This window comes from Battus philenor, unplaced genomic scaffold, assembly GCF_028537555.1.
Source record: "Battus philenor isolate CCGP_79_NKW_IND1 unplaced genomic scaffold, ilBatPhil1.0.hap1 SCAF_13, whole genome shotgun sequence".
Taxonomy (NCBI): Eukaryota; Metazoa; Arthropoda; class Insecta; order Lepidoptera; family Papilionidae; genus Battus; species Battus philenor.
In genome coordinates, this window is record NW_027181675.1 from 14,772,590 (window position 1) to 14,794,372 (window position 21,783).

General features: G+C 35.9%; 1 protein-coding gene across 2 annotated transcripts in view; it reads right to left on the reverse strand.

Annotated features, from left to right (window-relative positions):
* Positions 1-16,825, reverse strand: part of hfw (leucine-rich repeat domain-containing protein hfw) — a 67,754-nt gene extending 50,929 nt beyond the window's left edge. The window contains exons 1-2 of one of the 2 annotated variants that reach the window (XM_068777023.1): positions 16,515-16,825; positions 9,702-9,863 (exon numbers count right to left, since the gene is read on the reverse strand). In XM_068777023.1, the coding sequence (XP_068633124.1) occupies positions 9,702-9,863; positions 16,515-16,541 (189 nt within the window). In that variant the 5' untranslated portion in view covers positions 16,542-16,825. The remainder of the gene's footprint in view (positions 1-9,701; positions 9,864-16,514) is intronic. The other variant, XM_068777024.1, reaches the window with a different exon arrangement.
* Between the last annotated feature and the right edge of the window lie 4,958 nt (positions 16,826-21,783).

Below are 21,783 nucleotides of genomic sequence, written 5' to 3' on the forward strand. Positions count from 1 at the left end.
CAATAAATAATGTTGCAAAATAAAATAGTAAGGAAACCTAGAATGTAGTGGTTGAGTATGGATGCATGGCTAATGGAATGAAAGAGAAAGACTGGGAAAATTGTAGAATGAAAGAAACAGTACGACAGATAAGATGATATATGAAAGAGAAGAATGATAATAATAAAAAATATAAATAAATTACTAGGATTAAAAAGTTCCTGTCCCACACGAGATAGGGGAACGAGAGGTCCCCAACAGCGGGGACCATTAAAAAAAAAATTATTATTTTTGTTATTTTCAGTTTCACAGTGTTTTCGGTGGTAGAGTTTATTTTATCTTACAATGCCAAGTGGCAGTTGAGGGTCGAATGGCGACCACGATCCCGTAGATGCTACGTAGATAGACTCCTCGCTACGAGAACCAACAACGTAGTTGTCGTGGGAGTCGTTGGACGAAGGCAACGCTAACACGGGTCATCGTGCAGATCTTAGTGAAGGCTTATGCTATGCAGTGAGTGTCAATTGGCTATGTAGGAGCATGCTGCAGAAGGCTTCGCCTAAAACCTTAAGGTAGCAAAGTTCACTGGTAAACGTGACTCTGGGCCGCGATATACTCCAATTTCACCAGATTCAAAAGCCGCTGTGTTCTTAATTCGTTTAGATGAACACTTCATGAAAGGTATAGGATTGTAGAACGAAATTGGTACCTAACCTAATCCTCTAGAAGTAACTGAAACTTCATAACGAGAGTGACTCTGTGTTTGTCACTAATCGGTGTAACATAACTCTTGAAGATGCCCCGTGGAGTGGTGAAACACGTGTTGAGTAATTTGGCGGTGGCAGTTGTGTAATTCGCATTGTTTGACGCATGCGCATTTATCATCAGCTGGCGGGCGGTGTACTTCGTTCCAGGTCATAACAGTTATTTAAACTGAAGTTAGAAGAGTATCAAATTTAAACTACATTGAAGGCAAAACGTCGTAAGGACAGACATCTCATGGTGTCAAATACTTAGCGACGCGTGAGTAGCAGACGAACTGAGTTTCCAGTCGTTCCCGCACTACCGTCGCATCTACACAGCATGGGACACATAAAAATTAATCAGTATGCATCTCGCGCCGGCGCGAGACCGGCATCAGACTGGCAGCTAACTTTTTTACACCTACATCCAATCACTCAGTATACAATTGTATCGACACCCGGGAACATGTGTAATGAACACGTGTATCACTAAATGTCGTTAAAAATATATCAAATTACCCGCACGTATTATGTGTAATGGATATTTGAACAGAAATAAATTGACTTTCTCTGTCTATTCAAATGAATATAGATTTGAAACGTCAAAGCAAGTCGACTGTAATTGAGCGAATGTTTTTTCATAGGGTTGTCACTGTAGTGAAATGGTAGATGCGGCGTGGGAAGGCATCCCAACAGTGGCCCAACAGCATAACGTTGCGGGAAATCACTGGATGCGAACAGCGTAAGACCGGTCTTCGTGGTCTATATACGGGGAAGTCCCATTTCTTGCTGTTGGCGTCTATTGCCTGACATGTCATTGAAACTTGAACAAGACTGCATTTTGGACACGGCGTCTGATTTACACTTAACAATTCCTCCGTGTTTCTTCTATCGGACAACAAGACGTGCGATTTCGCGACATCCGGTATTAAAATTCCTTCCAACCGCACTATGCGTTCTGCTAATACTGTTTATAGTAACAGCCAAGGAGTCGAACAACTTACTGGCGTCAATGTTTCCAGCAAATAACTTAGGGGGTGTTCATGACAAGTGAATGGGTTTGTTCTGGGCTAGCATGTACCAACGTATGTCTCGTCATCGTCATCACCCGAGACAGAGGACAAATGTTTCACCTATAAAGGATAAATTTAATGGAATCAGGCGTTACTTCGCGGAAGTCCATCCTAAGTAAGAAAAGGACCAATATTTAGCCACTTCCGCGCATGCAGTGGTAGTCATGCAATGAAATGCACCGCCCGCCAGTCCGCTGATAAATGCGCATGAGTTCACTGTGAGACTCTGTGTTTGGCACTAATCGGTGTAACATAGCTCCTAAAGATGCCCCGTGGAGGGGTGAAACACGTGTTGAGTGATTTGGTGGTGGCGGTTGTGTGATTCGCATTGTTTGCCGCATACATATAAAGGATAAAAAAAATCTAAAGCGTATTGATTATTTAATTGAATTTTTTTTAATTAATTTTGTGCCAGCCCTGAATAGTATGTCGGCGTCAAGCTGTTCAGACGAGGCGTCTATCGCTTGTAATTATCCCCCGCGGCGCGTTGTATAAAAAACAAGCACATAACTATCCTATTGTCGAACGACGAAGCTACCGAAATTAGCTTTAAGATAGCTTTTTTTTGAGACTGCTATATATAGCTATTCGAAATTTGAAATGAGAGTGTTGATTGAATCAATTTCATGTCTTAATATAACTTCAGCTTATTTACTGCACTTTTATGCTGTTTTTTTTTCTACTCGTATTCACTTAAAATGTGTGAACAGGGTTTTTTTTTTAAAAAAAATCACGTAGTATTTTATATTCATTGTCATTGGTAGACGATGGTAGGCTGCTCTTCGAGGCCCAGGAAGATAGAAAGACAATTCTTATATCATATAATCAATTATTTTAAAAGTAAAAACAAAACATCGGTGAAACAGTACTACAGTACCCGGCGATTAATATTGCACATCGACCTTTGCAGAGACAATCGGCTAATTTCGGCTTTGTAGTGCAATATCTCAAGCAAAGGCTAATTATTATTTTTTTAACTAAAGTAAACACATATTCATTGAATAATGCTGCAATAATAATGCACATACAGGGTATTGGAAAACAGGTTTAACATCTTTAAAGGGTTTGAATGTATATATATATTGTCATTATATAGATTAAAAATACTTTCCAAAATTCGAATTATAGCACCCGGCGATAAATATTGCACATCGACCTTTGGAAAGAGACAATCGGCTAATTTCGGCTTTGTAGAGCGTTATCTCTGTCCCACACTATCTATGTGACGTTTTGTCAGTCGCGCGAGTCGGTCTATGTAAGTGCCGCTCATCTGACGTCCTCCATTAGTTCTTCTTTGTTCTCTTTATCTTTCATTCCTTCTCTTTCTTTTCCATACATACATTCGCTTCACTTTTATCACCTTCTATCCTGGATTGTACATTTACATTTATTGATTCTATTTATATTTTCTTTCTTACTGACTATATCACAGATTAAATTTGTCAATGGTACTCCTTTCGTTATATTCTGGTGCTGGTAGAGATCGCATGATTATTGTACATTTTCCTTCTCTCTTTAACATGCAAGACCATGTAACTGATTGACTTTTTCTCGCTGTAATAAATACGTTCACAGATAGTATATGCTACCCATAATGCGACGATCTATCTGTCTGATTACATAAACAGCTTTATTTTTCCAACTACCTTCATTTTTAATCTGCGTGTGCCCCCGTTCGTGGTATGGAATTTTCTGAATGCATTACACCGCGATCGACGCTTGTGAATACATTGAGGCTTGTTTTAATCAGGGCAGTCCAAACTACATGGGATAGCGGGCCGCACATTCTATACACAACTAGTGTTTTTAATTTTTTTTTTAACTAACGCAATATGCACATTAATTCAATAAACGAATATTTAAATGACAAGAATTCTTGGCAGTGATGTCGATTGATTATTTTGATTTCATTTAGATCATTACAGATAAAGTGTATATGTTTAATCTGTATTGTTAAACATTATTAAAAGATGTGTTGTTGAGGAGTTTCTTCCTGCTTCTTCTTCACAACCTGATGGTGATCAACAAATGTTCTGTAAAAGTTTCATTGTTGAATAAATGAATTTTATCTTTATCATCAATGTTGAGTTTCTTTCGCCTATTATTTAGTCTGATGCATTTCATCTGAATGATAAAGTATGTTCACTCATCTTGACGTCAAAAAATATACATGTAAACGTTGAATCAAAAACATTTTACATATCTTTAAAACCATAAAATTTTTAATTGTCTTCTGTGTGTTTGTTTTAAAAAATATTTTTTGTTTCCTTTTTAACCCTTAACTTGGCAGACTTTTTTAATATTACATTAATAATCATACAACTTGACTTTTAAGACCCAAGGATGCCAACAGAAAAAACTGAACAAGCGTTCGAAAATTAAGAAATTACTTAAACATTCACATACAAATGATTACTTTGCGTTCAAAATTGATGCCACTTTTTTTTTAAGTCTCATGTATCTCTACAGATACATTATCAAGAGAAGGGTTAACTAGTAACGTATAAAGCGGGCCGCAGTTTGACAAGCCCTGGTTGAAATGAAGCGATTATACGCACGCCGGGGTGTAGCGCTCTAAATATTTACTCTATCGGACGTTGAACCGATTTAACTACGCATGATGCCGACTGATCTTTGCATCTACTGTGGAACTTACAATTTCGTTTTTTTTTTGAAGGATGTTAATAAAGGAATGTCCATGGTTGTTGCAACATTTCACAAGGATAGGAAGGAAAGTATGTGAAAAATAAGATAGATAGACATGAAAAGAAGGAAAAAATACAATTCATAAAACTGTACTTTACTATAAAGAAGTAACCTACTGGAATATTAGAACGGCAGAGAAGTAAAGAAGTAAGAAAAGGACTAATATATAGCTACTTCTGCCATGCAGCAGTAGTCATGCAATGAAGTGCAACGCCCGCCAGCCCGCTCATAAATGCGCGTGCGGCAAACAATGCGAATTACACAACTACTACCGTTAAACACCGAAACTCGGTGTTTGGCACTAATCGGTGTAACGTTACTTCTGAGGGTGCCACGTGGAGGGGATGGCGAGCCATGCACTTCATTGCACGACTACTGCTGCATAGCGGAAGTAGCTTTATATTAGTCCTTTTCTTACTTAGGATGGACTTCCGCGAAGTAACGCCTGAATCTATTAGAGAAGTAAGGAAGGCGATGGGTATAAGAAGCCAGGAGAACGTAAGATATTGTTACGAAAAATATATGAAAAGTAAAGTAAGTTTTGAAGAATTTAAAGACCCTGTTCCTTCCCAGATAGATGTGTACGGAAGACCTCCAATAGAGAGGGCCTTAAAAAACCTGTTATTTATATATATATAAGCAATGCTTTATTACTAATTTCATAGCACCTTTCATTTCTAACAATCACATTTAACAATACTCTCCGCTTGTAACATAACAGATTAGCCTTTTGTTTTTAATGTCAAACACATCAAAAACAATAGAACAACTACGACTTCACTAAAAATAGCATTTATATAAATAATTACACACACACACACACACACACACACACACACACACATATATATATATATATATATATATATATATATATATCACTGGCGTGCCTCTTAACAAAGATACTATTGGAATATAAAAGACGCTTCACCTAACAAAGCACCTGACATTATTTTAATAATGTCAAATTACCTCAGTTTGCTCTGTATAACAAACAAAACGCTCTGTTTCAATGTACCGCGTTCACTGTGTCATATTTTATATTAAAATAGATACTTATTTAACGTCTCGACTAAGGGGCGGCCCTAGCTCGTGTAGCAACTATTAACTTTGCCATCGTAACAAGAAAGTTTTGTTCATATTCCAACAAGCTGTTTTATAAGTAGGTATAGCTTACAGTATGGAATGAGTTACGGCCTTTCTTCTTATGACGGCAGAATAACACTTGTTATTTTTATGCCTGTAGCACATCACTGTTGCGAAACTAATCGGCGAACCGCGATAGATTCCAAGACGATGCTCTTAGCTGTCTCCGGGAGCGTCGCGGCGCCCGTGTGCATTGCACACCCTGCACTATAGGTTAAGCCGCCCCTGTCTCGACTACTATTTTAGATATTTAATGAAATCAGGCGTTACCTTGCAGAAGTCCATTCTAAGTAAGTAAAGGACCAATATTTAGCCATTTCCGCACATACAGTGCTAGTCGTGCAACAAAGTGCACCGCCCGCCAGCGCGCTGATAAATGCGTATGCGGCAAACAATGCGAATTACACAACTGCCACCGTTAAATTACTCAACACGTGTTTCACCCCTCCACGGAGCATCTTCAGGAGCTATGCTACACCGATTAGTGCCAAACACAGAGTCTCTGTGTGATTGGACTGGAGTGAGTGGACAATACAAGAATACAAGGATTTACATTAACTATTTATATCACATTTAGCTTAGCTCGTAAAACTATCAAAATCAAAATACGACTTTACCTCCAAATCACCTTATCATTTGAAGTAAATTATATTTAATTGCACCAATTAACACATTAGCATTAATCTATTGTCATTAATAATTATGTATTTTATTATTTGAACGTTTTTATTTCGGTACAACCGTTATCCTGCTGATGATGATACATAAACATTATGATACGGAACGCTATCGACTAGTTCCAGTCCTAGTTGAGGTCCACTTCAGCATGATCACAGAGCGTTCACCGCAGTGATCTAAAAGCTTGGCGGCGTATAAAACCTTAGAAAATGTATGTAGCGATCAGAGTCGAGGTTTTTCAGGGAGCCTACAACCTTTGCTACTTAGGTGTTAAACTTAGCGCACTGCCTTCTCGCACCTGCGGAGTCCTCAAATGCTGTAGGGGCAGCACATAGGATGCGGACAGTACAGGACAAGTCATCATGATGATCTTTGAGGGAGGCATATGCCATGCAGTGGTAATCCATCAGTTAAAAAAGAAATATAGAAAATCGTTCAGAAATTATTGAGAAAATTATGACATGTACATGTAATAAATAACTTCTATGTACAAATAAACACGTGCACATAACCGCCATCAGATGATTTATGCCGCGACCCACAGCGTCGCCCGTCGAACATTCGAGTTATTACTTAAATTTTATAAGTACACGCACTTACACCGTTCTTTGCATCGACGATAAATATATAGTTTGTATTTTTATTTATTTGTGGGGTAGATAGAAGTACCAGTTCGAAATATTTAATGGATCAGGCGATACCTTGCGGAAGTCCATCCTAAATAAGAAAAGGACCAATATTTAGCCACTTTCATTTATTAGTTATTAGTGATACAGAATGACTATCTGGCAAGTTATTTGGACAGTGATTTCTTGTGCGATTTGGAAGCGTAAGTTGAACTAAGCGAAAGTATACTTTGTGTTAAATTAGGGTGACCATCTAATTTGTAAATAAAGGACTCCTTGTGAACCAGTGGTGTTTCATTTCGAGTCAGAACCCACAGTAGGTAACAATACTATACAAGAATAACTGGGCATTAGAATAATATTTAATGGAATCAGGCGTTATCTTGCGAAAGTCCATCCTAAATAAGAAAAGGACCAATATTTAGCAACTTTCGCACATGCAGTGGTAGTCGTGCAACAAAGTGCACCGCTCGCCAGCCCGCTGATAAATGCGTATGCGGCAAACAATGCGAATCACACAACCGCCACCGCCAAATCCCTCAACACGTGTTTTCCTTACCTTTTTATTACCTTCTTTATTATAATTCTTGCATATTGCAAGAGAGTGACGACATCTTGCGTCTCTCATCAGGGAGGCTTTTTATATATATGGAAGCCTTTAAATCAAGACTGAATAGGTAACTACGCAAGCATTTAGCATCGTAGACCTCGCTTAACATCAGACGACACAGAGGTGTAATGCTTGGCCTATAGGCGATTTAAAAATATATCTACCTAACCAATCAAATCATTGGAAACAACTGCTTCATTTGAAAGTACAGCTTCAACTGGTCACTGTGACACGACTTTACAATTCTTAACGCGAATTAATTATACTAATATTGTATATGAATTCCGTCTCGTCTCGCCTGATACAGAGGTCAAATGCTTTGCCAATAATTAATAAAAAGTGCTTATTTTTAGTGGCATCTGTTCTATTGTTTTTGATGTGCTTGACATTAAAACGAAAGGCTAATCTGTTATGTTAGAAGCGGAGAGTATTGTTAATAAATACATTTAAAAAACTTTTGAGTTAAACAGTTTTTTGATACCCATATTGTGGTGGTTGTGGAAAAATATGTACCTAGTCCGCCATATTGGAACGGCGTCCATCTTGAATTTTAAATTTTGACATAATCATCGTGTTTTACTAGTGTAACCCTTTCATTTGATAACCATATTGAGGGGGTTAAGGAAAAATATGTAATCCGCCGTTTTGTATCGGCGGCCATCTTAGATTTGTAATGTTATTGTTTTTATTATATTGTATTGTCATCTAAATTAAATGTGTGTACCAAATTTCAGATCAATCTGACAACGGGAAGGTGCTTAAATTTCAATTTCTAATTTTGACCCAAAACAAACAAATTCCGTACGGATCGAACTAAATAAAACTGTTTAAAAATGAAAAGTGTTTTCGAAGTAGCAATAAAAACAATTTGATTTGCAATGCAAGTGGAAGCTTCCTTTCTTTGTCGATATGATGTGTAATTGTTTTATTATTAAAAAATTATTATTATTCGAACTAGATACTTTGATTTATTTTTTTAAATAATTTCAGTTTAATTTGAAAACAATAGAAAGTTTTTCAGCTGTTTTATGTAATCTCTGTTTTTAGACACTTTATTTTTCATCTTCCGCGTGTTAGGTTCCGTCATAGATTCCGTCATCGATCGATGAGAGTACAATAGGTTTGTTTTTGACCATAACAAAATATCACGTCTACCTACCTGTTGAAGTACTTGACCAGATTGATTTTCGAAATGTACTCACGGTCAAAACTAATCGAACAACGACGTAATTACAGACAACTAAGCATTTGTGCAGTAATAAAACCAAAACTATGAAAAATAACGCATCGAAAACCCAGAAGTATAAGACAAGAAACTAAAAGTTAAATGTAATAAAAGAGTAAGGTATGTAAATAAATATACTGTAATATAAGAAGTAGATGAGAGAAGTAAGCCGATGTGTAAAAAATCAGGACGTGAAGAATGAAACACTTTGTGAAGGATGTGAGGTAAGTAATATTTTTGAGTAATTAACAAAAAAAAACATTCGTGCAACGATACCAGACTAATTACTGGTATCCGAGGTAGGATCAGTATCCTACCTTAGATTGTCGAGTAGTATTATATATATATACTAGCTGATCCCGCAAACGTTGATTTACAAAAAAAAATTGATATTTTAATTTACAAATAAAATATAAGGGTTGATCGTAGAGGGGTGAAAATTTATGGATGTATGTATTCTTGTATGCTGTATCATTAAAAAAATAAAAACAAAAAATTTCGTTAAAAAAATAAAAAAAAATTTTATAAGTGTGAACTACCTTTATCACTTAGGGGTATAGAAAATAGATAGTAACCGATTCTCACACCTACTGAATACGCATATTAGATTTGGTAAAAATCGGTCAAGCCGTTTCAGATGAGTTCAAGTTCGAACAACGTGACACGAGAATTTTATATATTAGATATATTATGTATATAGACTCGCTATTCTCTAAAGTACACTACATATATACTCGTGTACGATTTCTTACTTCGTACGAACATTGTGCAAACTGGAATTCAAATTTCTATTCTAAATTTCGAATTTTCTTGAACTCTATTCCAACGTAGCTATAAAAGCCTCTAATGTTAACAGCGTCAAAATTATGAGACAATAGACTGTATAGCACAACAATACAATAGTAATATGAGTACCTCCATAGGTTCAAGCTCAAGGAGGACCCCTCGTGCTTCTGTGAACCGGGCGTGGGCCAGACCGTGATCCACCTTGTGGCCCGGTGTCCCGCATTCGGGGGACTCCGGCACGGCTTCGAGTGCCGGTCTGGCGTTGAAATCAGGGAGGAGACAATACCCTCCCTGATAGGCGGAAAAGAAACCATGAAAGAATTCCTCAGTTATTGCAAAAGAATTATACAATATGCAATAGATAAAAATAAAAATTAGGCATCAACAAACAAAAACAAAAAAGATATGTAAAAATAAATAATATTAAACTGTGATAAAGATAAAGATAAAAATGTGATACAAAAAAAATAGAAATTAAGAAAATGTAAAATGAAAAGAGGATGAAAGAATGGTAAAATAGAATTGTGGTATAAAAGAACAGAATCAAAGATTATGTGAAGAATGAAAGAGAAGAAAATGAAAATAAAAATAATTAAGTGAATAAATTAAATGCTAATAAAGTCCCTATCCCACCATAAATAGGGGTACGAGGACCCCCAATAGCGGGGGTCAATAAAAAAAAAAACAATACAATAGTTGTAGTATGAACATGTTTGAAAACAATACATCACGCATTTTCTACAGTTTTATCACCGAGATGATAACCGAAGTTCGTGACGTCACGAAGCATTAAAAATAGAACGGCATTAACTGTGCATACATATATAGGTTATTTTATACTCTTTGAGGTATGATAAAATTTTCTAAGTCTTAGATAAGCAATATACGTTTCATACTTAATAAAATAACCGTCTGTCTGTATAAGCAATATATATTACACATTTCTATCTATCGTTGTTATTAGGATGATCAGGAAACGTTGTGCATTCAAAGCGAAGGTTCGTTAGCTGATGATTGACAAGCTGAATCATCACGATAATTGAATTTTTATATTTATATAAATAGTAGCATATTTATATATAATTATAGTAAGTAGCCATTAGTATGTTTATACAAGGTGTTTTTATCTAATTATTTCCTTTTCAATTTGATTTGTTCGTCTTTTAAAATGTTATCTTGTTTCACTTGACTTCATTTATTTATATTTAATGGAATCAGACGTTACCTTGCGGAAGTCCATCCTAAGTAAGAAAAGGACCAATATTTAGCCACCTCCGCACATGCAGTGGTAGTCGTGCAACAAAGAGCACCGCCCGCCAGCCCGCTGATAAATACGTAACGTATAAACGCGCCTGTTCAGCTAGGCATGCTGATCTTAAATATTTAATGGAATCAGGCGTTACCTTGCGGAAGTCCATCCTAAGTAAGAAAAGGACCAATATTTAGCCACCTCCGCACATGCAGTGGTAGTCGTGCAACAAAGAGCACCGCCCGCCAGCCCGCTGATAAATACGTAACGTATAAACGCGCCTGTTCAGCTAGGCATGCTGATCTTAAATATTTAATGGAATCAGGCGTTACCTTGCGGAAGTCCATCCTAAGTAAGAAAAGGACCAATATTTAGCCACCTCCGCACATGCAGTGGTAGTCGTGCAACAAAGAGCACCGCCCGCCAGCCCGCTGATAAATACGTAACGTATAAACGCGCCTGTTCAGCTAGGCATGCTGATCTTAAATATTTAATGGAATCAGACGTTACCTTGCGGAAGTCCATCCTAAGTAAGAAAAGGACCAATATTTAGCCACCTCCGCACATGCAGTGGTAGTCGTGCAACAAAGAGCACCGCCCGCCAGCCCGCTGATAAATACGTAACGTATAAACGCGTCTGTTCAGCTAGGCATGCTGATCTTAAATATTTAATGGAATCAGACGTTACCTTGCGGAAGTCCATCCTAAGTAAGAAAAGGACCAATATTTAGCCACCTCCGCACATGCAGTGGTAGTCGTGCAACAAAGAGCACCGCCCGCCAGCCCGCTGATAAATACGTAACGTATAAACGCGTCTGTTCAGCTAGGCATGCTGATCTTAAATATTTAATGGAATCAGACGTTACCTTGCGGAAGTCCATCCTAAGTAAGAAAAGGACCAATATTTAGCCACCTCCGCACATGCAGTGGTAGTCGTGCAACAAAGAGCACCGCCCGCCAGCCCGCTGATAAATACGTAACGTATAAACGCGCCTGTTCAGCTAGGCATGCTGATCTTAAATATTTAATGGAATCAGGCGTTACCTTGCGGAAGTCCATCCTAAGTAAGAAAAGGACCAATATTTAGCCACCTCCGCACATGCAGTGGTAGTCGTGCAACAAAGAGCACCGCCCGCCAGCCCGCTGATAAATACGTAACGTATAAACGCGCCTGTTCAGCTAGGCATGCTGATCTTAAATATTTAATGGAATCAGACGTTACCTTGCGGAAGTCCATCCTAAGTAAGAAAAGGACCAATATTTAGCCACCTCCGCACATGCAGTGGTAGTCGTGCAACAAAGAGCACCGCCCGCCAGCCCGCTGATAAATACGTAACGTATAAACGCGTCTGTTCAGCTAGGCATGCTGATCTTAAATATTTAATGGAATCAGACGTTACCTTGCGGAAGTCCATCCTAAGTAAGAAAAGGACCAATATTTAGCCACCTCCGCACATGCAGTGGTAGTCGTGCAACAAAGAGCACCGCCCGCCAGCCCGCTGATAAATACGTAACGTATAAACGCGTCTGTTCAGCTAGGCATGCTGATCTTAAATATTTAATGGAATCAGACGTTACCTTGCGGAAGTCCATCCTAAGTAAGAAAAGGACCAATATTTAGCCACCTCCGCACATGCAGTGGTAGTCGTGCAACAAAGAGCACCGCCCGCCAGCCCGCTGATAAATACGTAACGTATAAACGCGCCTGTTCAGCTAGGCATGCTGATCTTAAATATTTAATGGAATCAGGCGTTACCTTGCGGAAGTCCATCCTAAGTAAGAAAAGGACCAATATTTAGCCACCTCCGCACATGCAGTGGTAGTCGTGCAACAAAGAGCACCGCCCGCCAGCCCGCTGATAAATACGTAACGTATAAACGCGCCTGTTCAGCTAGGCATGCTGATCTTAAATATTTAATGGAATCAGGCGTTACCTTGCGGAAGACCATTCTAAGTAAGAAAAGGACCAATATTTAGCCACTTAAATATACTAATTATACGCATTTATCAGCGGGCTGGCGGGCGGTGCACTTTGTTGCACGACTACCACTGCATGTGCGGAAGTGACTAAATATTTTTCTGTCCGTCCTTCTCTTATTCATTTATTTATCTCTGCACCGCTTGACGGTTAGCTGGTAGAGAATGCCTTCGTAAAAAAAGTAAATTATTACAGCCAAATACTCAAACCGTACGGGATCCAACTCTGGGGAAGCGCTTGTAACTCCAACATAACCATCATACAAAGGCTGCAAAATGGCATACTGCGTACCATAACAAATGCTCCATGTTTCCTCACGAACTCTGAAATCCACGAAGCTCTGGAGATCAAAACAGTAAAGAAGGAGATCCAGCAGTCATCGACTATTTATAAAAATCGGCTAGACAAACACCCAAATGACTTGGCTTCCGAATTGACTTGCATCCAGTACAGGAAACGTCTTAAACGCCATGACATCCAGAGACTAGACGCTCGATGGCGAACAAAGAGTGTGTCCCGCCGGGGGGACCCCTTTCAAAGCTATAACCACTCAACAAATCCGCTTATAGTCCTGGGACTGATCGCAGATGAAATAAGGAACACAAAAAAAAAATTACAGCTAAATGATGTCAACTCGCAATTTTTCGAGTGGCGACCACAAGCTGGTGGACTGTGCATGAGTTGCAAGCCTTAGGTGGAACGACGACATAGTTAAGACCTCGAAAAGTAACTGGATGCAGACAGCGCATGAGCGGACACCGTGGTGACCTTTGCTAGAGGTCTGTAAACAACTTTATTTTAGGACTTTAGGACTCTGTGTTTCGCACTAATCGGTGTAACATTACTCCTGAGGATGCCCCGTGGACGGCTCAAACACGTGTTGTTGATTAACGGTGGTAGTTGTGTTTCGTATTGTTTACCGCGCATTTATCAGCGGGCGGTGCGCTTCATTGCACGACTACTACTACATAGGGGAAGTAGCTATATATTAGTCCTTTTCTTACTTAACACGTTGAATGCCACGCAGTTTTATAAAGACTTCTCCGTCAAGCCGCGGGGGCTGTTATCATGGTATATCAATGCAAAGTACAATGCTATCAATATAGAACTTACTTGATTGAACGATACATTCGCAAATAGACATTTTGTGATAAATACGAGGGACAATTTTTTAAAATTTATCATGTTTAAATAAAATCTAATAAAGGTAGAATATCTTAAAGTACATTGATAGCCAAATCTAGCGTTAATAATCAGGTGGATTTAATTGTTGGATAAATTTTAGAGAACTGTCACTGGTGACTATCGAGAACTGAAAGAAAAGTTGTGTCAGTCATCGATGACTGACGCGGCGTGAATAGATAGATCGGTGTCAGTCATAGATGACTGACGTGGCAGTCAATGTGTTGATATTTTAAAATACTAAAAAGATTCATATACATTGACTACATGCATGTAAATGATGAATAACAAATTTCAACGATGACATCACCGAGGGATAACTCGAGTTCTACGAAATTTATCTTTGGACATTTAATGTTTTATTATTTTTATCTTTATTATGCAATCTAACTGGATTGTTTATTTTAAGCTTAATATTACAGATTTGACAATAAAATCTGGCAATGTAATACTCTGAACAGTGTAGCTCTGAGGTAGATAAAAGAGACTTGCGATCGTATGTCGCAGCTTCGATTCCCGGGGTACAATCTTATATACAGGGGGATCGGAAAGTAATGTCATTTCGACATATTGATTTTTACCGCTCTTTCTATTTGTATACTAGATGGCAAAAGGTTGTTGATAACGAATGTGAATATATTGTTGATTAGAAATAAAAACTTGTTAAAAATGTAGTCGTGTGAATTTAACTTAAGAAAGCGAAATGACTTTCCGGTCGCCCTCATATAATTCATATTGTGTATTATATGAGGGGGGTATATAATTACCACTATTCAGAAATAAGTTTCCAGAAGATGGGCAGCAGCATCCTCTGCATACTATAATACCACACTGGATAGATATCTTTGGAGGAGGTCTATGCTGCCCTCTGTCGCGTCAACGTGCCAAATCACTCGCCCGTGTAGGTATTTATAATGTTTAGTCATTAACTATCTTTTAAAATGAATATTTGGTATATTATTTTTTTTTCACATCTCAAGCAAAGATCTACACTCACAGCACGTGAGTTTTGCCGTGTGCCTATTCAAGTGACCTAAAAACTCAGTGACTTCTCTGTTTTAAATAAATCGATACGCCAAAATTATATTTATATTATTTTTTTATTTATTAACACTTTTTTTAACACTATACATAATAAATAGAAGAGAAAAAAAGAAACAATACATATGGTACAGAGGCGGTCTCTACTAAACAACCTTTGGACGGAGAAGAGAGACATGAAAGAAGGCAATTAAGGGTGTACGTATATAAAAATACATACGTATATACAAACATACATACAAGAATACTAATATAATATATACACATATATCTATATATATAAAAATTTACATCAATATAATTCTTGTATAAAAGTAGCACACTACTATAAAAAAATGATAATAAACTAAACAACAAAATTTGTTTTGAAATAAATCAATAAATCCTTCATGGGTGTGATTATACGCATACACAAGAAAGTTTGACAACATATCTTAGATGAAAATTGTTAAATATCATTTAAAAAGAAGAACTGGTATGTTTTTTGGTCGATCTTCTCAGCAGAATAGCATTTAGAGCCACTGGTAGTTTACATACTCGCTATATAATGTCCATAATAAATGATGACGTATTAAAAAAAAAATGTTTATGCTTTCTTGAATAAAACTACTTTTGAATATGAATACAGTTCAATGTATATGTAATGGTCCCAGTTAAGCCTCTCGAGGCAACCTTCGTCAATAATTTCTAAAAAGGAGATTTAATCTAACCTATCTATATGTTTTTCCCGCCAAAACTTTAATTGCCAATAAGACAATGATAATCAATCAAGAAAAAGATTATGTAAGTAAACGAAAAAAAAACCAAAATTCGAAATTTAAACGGTAATAAATACTCCTTTAATAATATCGAGTGATATTATATAAGGAGTATACATATATACCGAAAATAATACATATTATTTTTTAAAAAATATGACAAAAACATTATCATTATTTCAGTTATGAGACTATAGGCCACTTTTGGACATAGGTCTTCCCCATAAATTTCCAATAGAGCTGGTTGGAAGAGTCCTGCATCCAACGTCTTCCAACAACCTATGCATAGATATCGGAAGTTCTATAACAGTGTGAGAGAATACTATAATGTTAAAAACGGAAAGAAACTCTAAAGAGAGAGCATTTGTACATTTTACCTGATATAATAATAAGGTATGTCATACATGTTTCTAAGATTAGCGTGTGAATAATTTGTTTTTCTTCATTTCAAGGCTGTATAAGGGTAGAAATAACCCATATATTTAATGGATTAAATAAAATCAAGTGTTCTGAAGAACTACATCTTAAATCGCGCCATTTTTTGTTAGTTACTAGGAAAAGAAAACGCATCAACTTTCTACACAAAACGTGCTTAGGCGCGGCAAATAACGAGCTCGCAACAGGGAAAAATTTAAATAAAAACAAATCAAAATTCTCGGTAATGCAAAAGTTTTCCCTAAACTATGACGCATAATAAAAATATATATATGTTATTAATTGTAAACATTACTCACGTCCACGAAACAGAGGCGGGTTATCATTTTCACAGCACAACCGACACTAACACATTAAATTCCGGTATATTACAAATAGCAACGCATCTCGAAAAATGCATTCGCAACTTTCGAAGTGTTTCTAACATATGCATTCCCGCGCCATTGCGCCGGCTATGCTCACATTTTTCACTTTATAAACTGAATAATATAATTTTTTATTTACCACTTCTATTGGCGCGAAAACCACGATTATTCGTACACCATATAATTGTCCCCCACGGAGAGCACAAGTCTAATTCTGTGCGGCAGCGAGCTGGCAAAACTACACTACATCACAAAAGCGAATAGTTTACCACCACTGATGCGTACTTGGGGTTGCTACACTAAAAGATTTAACCCGAAAGATAGTAATATTTATTTTACAAAAATCTTGTTTATAAATCTTGTTTATAAATCTTATATGCAATATCTTAGATAATGTCTGGCTATCTACTCAAATGTAGTTATACTAATAATCATCAAAATAAAGATGAAATGAAAGTTCGTTCGTGAGGACAACGATGCGTGGAGCAAAATATGTTGAAAATCTTCGGCAACAATGATACTATTTATTTAAAAAGCAAAGCTAGCTGCTTGCAAAAAAAGTATATTAAAATATTGTATACATAAATATTTATTAATTTGTTTATGAATATATAAATAAACATATATATATATATATACATATATATAATGTGTGTATATCTTATATTTACATATACAAATGTAAATAAATACACAAGAAAATATTGACAAATGTTAAAAAATGTAAATTTACTCATATTTCCTTTTTATTAATAATGATTTATGATGGTAACACTATGCATACACTTCAAAACATACCTACGGACGCCAAGCCAGCAGGACAGCTTACGATATGGTAGAAAGAGACAGAGCGTCGCTTATCAAAGCGGCTTATGGCAAGGGCGATGCGTGCAAGTGTGACGGAATGTTTTCTTAGTTCAGATTTAATATCCGGTATTACCGTTTGGGAATTTGTATTTTGTGTGCGAGGTGGGTGATAACGCGCTGGTCACCTCGCAATCGCCTTAATGCTTGTTTACAAATAAACAAGATTTTTATAAATATATTATATACTTCTTGGGCCTTAAACAATATTTTGAACTACCTAAACTAAAAACAATAATTTGGTGCAACTATATTTGTTAAACTCTAAATAAACATGCATTATAATGTCAGTTTACCAGATATTTAAGATCTGTGTCTTAATGTGTGTCAATAAAATAATTGATCGCTAATTACTTTCAAATATTGGCACTATTTCACTACGTAAATTTTTATTTTTGTTATAGAACAAGAAATTGATTACAATATTATATATTAGCACTCTTTAGTTTTATTCTATCCGACTTTGAATTTTTTTTTATTTTACTCTACAAGCAAGATTTTTTTACTTATTTAGGCAACATTTTACATTGGTTTTTAAAATGAATACGGGGATATCGCCTCCCAGTCGCCCATACTTTTGGTATGACCAATTTTATAAGGAGAAAAATATAATATAATGAAAATTAAAACATGTTTTCCAAACCGAACATTATACGTCAATCAAATGCATTAAATGCGTAATAGGTAATAATAAATTATTGCTTGTTATTAAGCGTTACAATGAAAATATAATTACTGTAAATTGTCTTGCGGTGTACGAAATATGAAACTTTTTCTTGTTAGTAATTGTTCATTATTATTCCATTAAATAAATAAGTAAAGTGATAACTTTTAAATTCGTATTATTTTTTTCTGTTAAATTAAAACTAGCCAATAGTTTTAGTTGTGTAGAAACATGAATGAAAATGAATCCCGTTTGGTTTTTGACTTATTTTTATTCTACTGTTTTTTTGGAGGGAAATTTTATTCTGTGGAGAATGGCGTGTGTCAGATTTTTTGAAACACTAGCTGTGCTCGCGACTTCGTCCACGTGGAATTTAATAAAAAAAATATTTGTTCTTTTTGTTAAGAAAATTTTTTTTATCAGCTACCTGTCAGTATAGGTCCTATCAAAATCGCTCCAGTCATTTCAAATTTAAGCCGGAACAAATGTAATTTTGTTATATTTACTATATATATTCATGTGTATGTAGTTAAATGCGGTTATTTTAATCAAAAGAGATACTCCAATTTTATTTATATATATAACATTGATATGTTTCCTCGAAAGTTTATTATTTTGTAGGCAAATGTTAACAAGATATGTTAATAAATCAACTCAAGTACCACACTCGCGACTCAGAGAGGTCAGTTTTCTCCCAATTCAGATAGAAGACAAAAAGCCTTTCTTTCGAGTAGATATCACTTGGCCTATACTAAACGTGGTCTCTGACTCTGGGCCTCCTTGGCCCTAGTCATGGCTTGAGCCTACCTACTCAAGCCATGACTAGGGCTGAAGAGGTAAGGTGAAGAGACAGTGGGGAGGTACGCCACTTAGAAGAGATGGCCGCTGGAGGGTTAAAGTACTGAAGACGTACACATACAAAGTGGATTGAGGACTTTGTTCAGGTCGTTGGAAGGACTAGATACCGCTTCCAAACGATCCTATTGGTATTTGGTGAAAGCGTATATTCAACAGTGGACGTCCTACGATGTTGTTTTGCTTGAAATTGTTTTTATTTAGTTTAATAGCTGTCAAAGTTGACAGCGCTCAAAGTCAATAGAATATCTTCTACTCATGCACTCTTGTAAGAGTGGTTGTGGTCATGTCCCAGCTGGTTCTGGTGTCCACGTCGCCATGTAGCTCGGTTTTTGGAGTATGAACATCTTCAACATAAATACATGAATGTACATGAATGTATTTATGTTGAAGAGGTTCCAAGAGATCACTTGCCTTTCATCACCAGACGTTCCATCGAGTCCTCATCACGGGAGTAATTTCCAAAGAACTTAACGGTTTATATTTGTACAGTCAACGATAACCTCTCTTTTATGTTCTTCGAGGATCTATGCGTTTTCCATGAGGTTCTGAGCATCCTCCAGAACTATACCTCCATGGCGTTCGTTACTTTAAAAAAATGTTGAATTTAAATTCTCCGCTCTTAACTAAACATAACAAACCTTCATGCTAACAGCATAACTAAACATAAATAAACATCTTAAAGTGATTCGTTACTTTTGTTTGTTTATTTAAACCAAAATAACCTTTTAATAAATTACAGTGAATTGCAATGAGATGTATTTTATTCGATTAAATGTATATACGTACCGCTAGCGATGTTTACAATATAAATGTTAATATGATGTGTAAACATTTATGCTCTATTTAATATTGTTAGTGAAATGAAGTGTTTGTTAAAATTGCGAAATTGTATACAGCTGTTGTACACATTCTTGTAATAATTGCGAAATATGATTATTTTTATTTTGTGGTTACTGTTCTACACTTGGATATGTATTATTTTGAAGTACACCTATCCCCCGATTTACACGGTATATACGTTCCTGAGAAAAACGTGTAAATCGAAAATTAAATATTTTCAAGTCAAAACCGTGTAAATCGAAAAACTTGAAAATGCATAATTTTGCTATTTAACAGTTGTGATTTTTTTCAATATTTTTAGGTGTACACAGAAATAAAAATAAAATGCATTGACAAGTTACAATTTTTAATATATTACAGAAACACTGTTTTTTTTAAATTACAATACAATAAACGGAAGAACAAAAAATACAACCAAAGGTGTTTTATTATCCTTTATCACAGTCAGAAATTATTCTCATTCCTTTTCACGGGATCAAAGGTTCGAATTCACTTTCATCACTCGAAGTTATTTGTGCCGATTCGATGTTTGAAGCAAAAATGTTTACATTATGAGAGATGGTAATAAAATCGGTTATTAAAACAAAAAAAAACTTATTTGGAAAACCGTGTAAAAGCGAAAACGTGTAAAACAAGTACCGTGTAAATCGGGGGATAGGTGTACTAGAAACCTATACGTGAGCTATTAGATTGACGGAAGGTGATTGACAAGATAAACACGAGATATTTCAGAAGTGACAGTTTGTGGTTTGTCTTAAATGACATGAAAATTAAGCAATTTCAACGCTATAACTTGCTTAACCGTTTAAATGCCACACGGCACAAAAGCGCTGCGTTATATATCTCTAAAATTGCCACGCAGCGCTTTTGCGCTGTAAGTTTCATTGTCTTTGTTGCTCCTAGATATGTCCCTGCCTCCGATATTACAACTATGACATATTTTAATATACTTTTTACCACATCGCTGCTAAACCATCGTAAGGGAAACTAAGACGAAAAGAACTATTAAAAATTGAATAACATTTGTCTATAAGAGTGTTTTATTTGACGTCATCAAGTCAAAAAATGTCTCGAAGTTTTTTTACGTTTTTAGCAGTCAGACGGTATTGTTCCTTTTAAAAAATATGACAGGATTAATGTTTATTTACGGATTTAATATTTTATACATCTTTTACTTATGAATGATCTGGAAACAATTTCATAATTGTAATAATATTTAAGACAAGGCTGTCTCCTTACTCCCCGTGACGTGTTACTTCGCTTTATACAAATTCCTGTAACTTTTCAGGAAGGCTATATACGGTCTACTCTCGAAGAGTTGAAGTTCTTGACTCATACGTGTATTCAGAGGCAAACATATGTACTACTCGGTTGAATCATCTTTGAAAGTCCTGGCCATTTTCCAAAATTATATTTTTTTTTATTTAGCGTGCCCCTATGAAATACGTTTTTATAAAGACTTATAAGTTAAACGGAAGTATATGTTTAAAATGTTCAACTTTATTGCTAGTGATTTAAAAAAACATTTTTAAACACACGAGGAACAATAATATTTTTAAAATATCATACAAAAATATATTCGGAAATTTGTTTTGCACGTAAGAGAAGCCCTTATTACAAATTTAAATTCAATTCAAAATACATTGGTGCAAGTAGACATTTACATGCAATTTTGAATCGACGATTATTTTAACAATATAAATGGTAAGCCACCACTGACTAGGAACACTGATCTGTTGTAAAGAGTCCACCAGAAACTCAACAGTTATTTTTTAAAATTAAATTTAACAATTTATTATGTGTATATTATAATATCAACCGTGTAAATGAGTCAACGAAACAAAGTCCACGCATCTCGATAAAACTAGAATGCTGTTATGAGATATTTAATTAATAATATACAAATGTTATATTAAAATTAACCCAAAATACAAAGTTTAATATTTGAATGCGTGTCGTCCAATTTTAAATGTCATT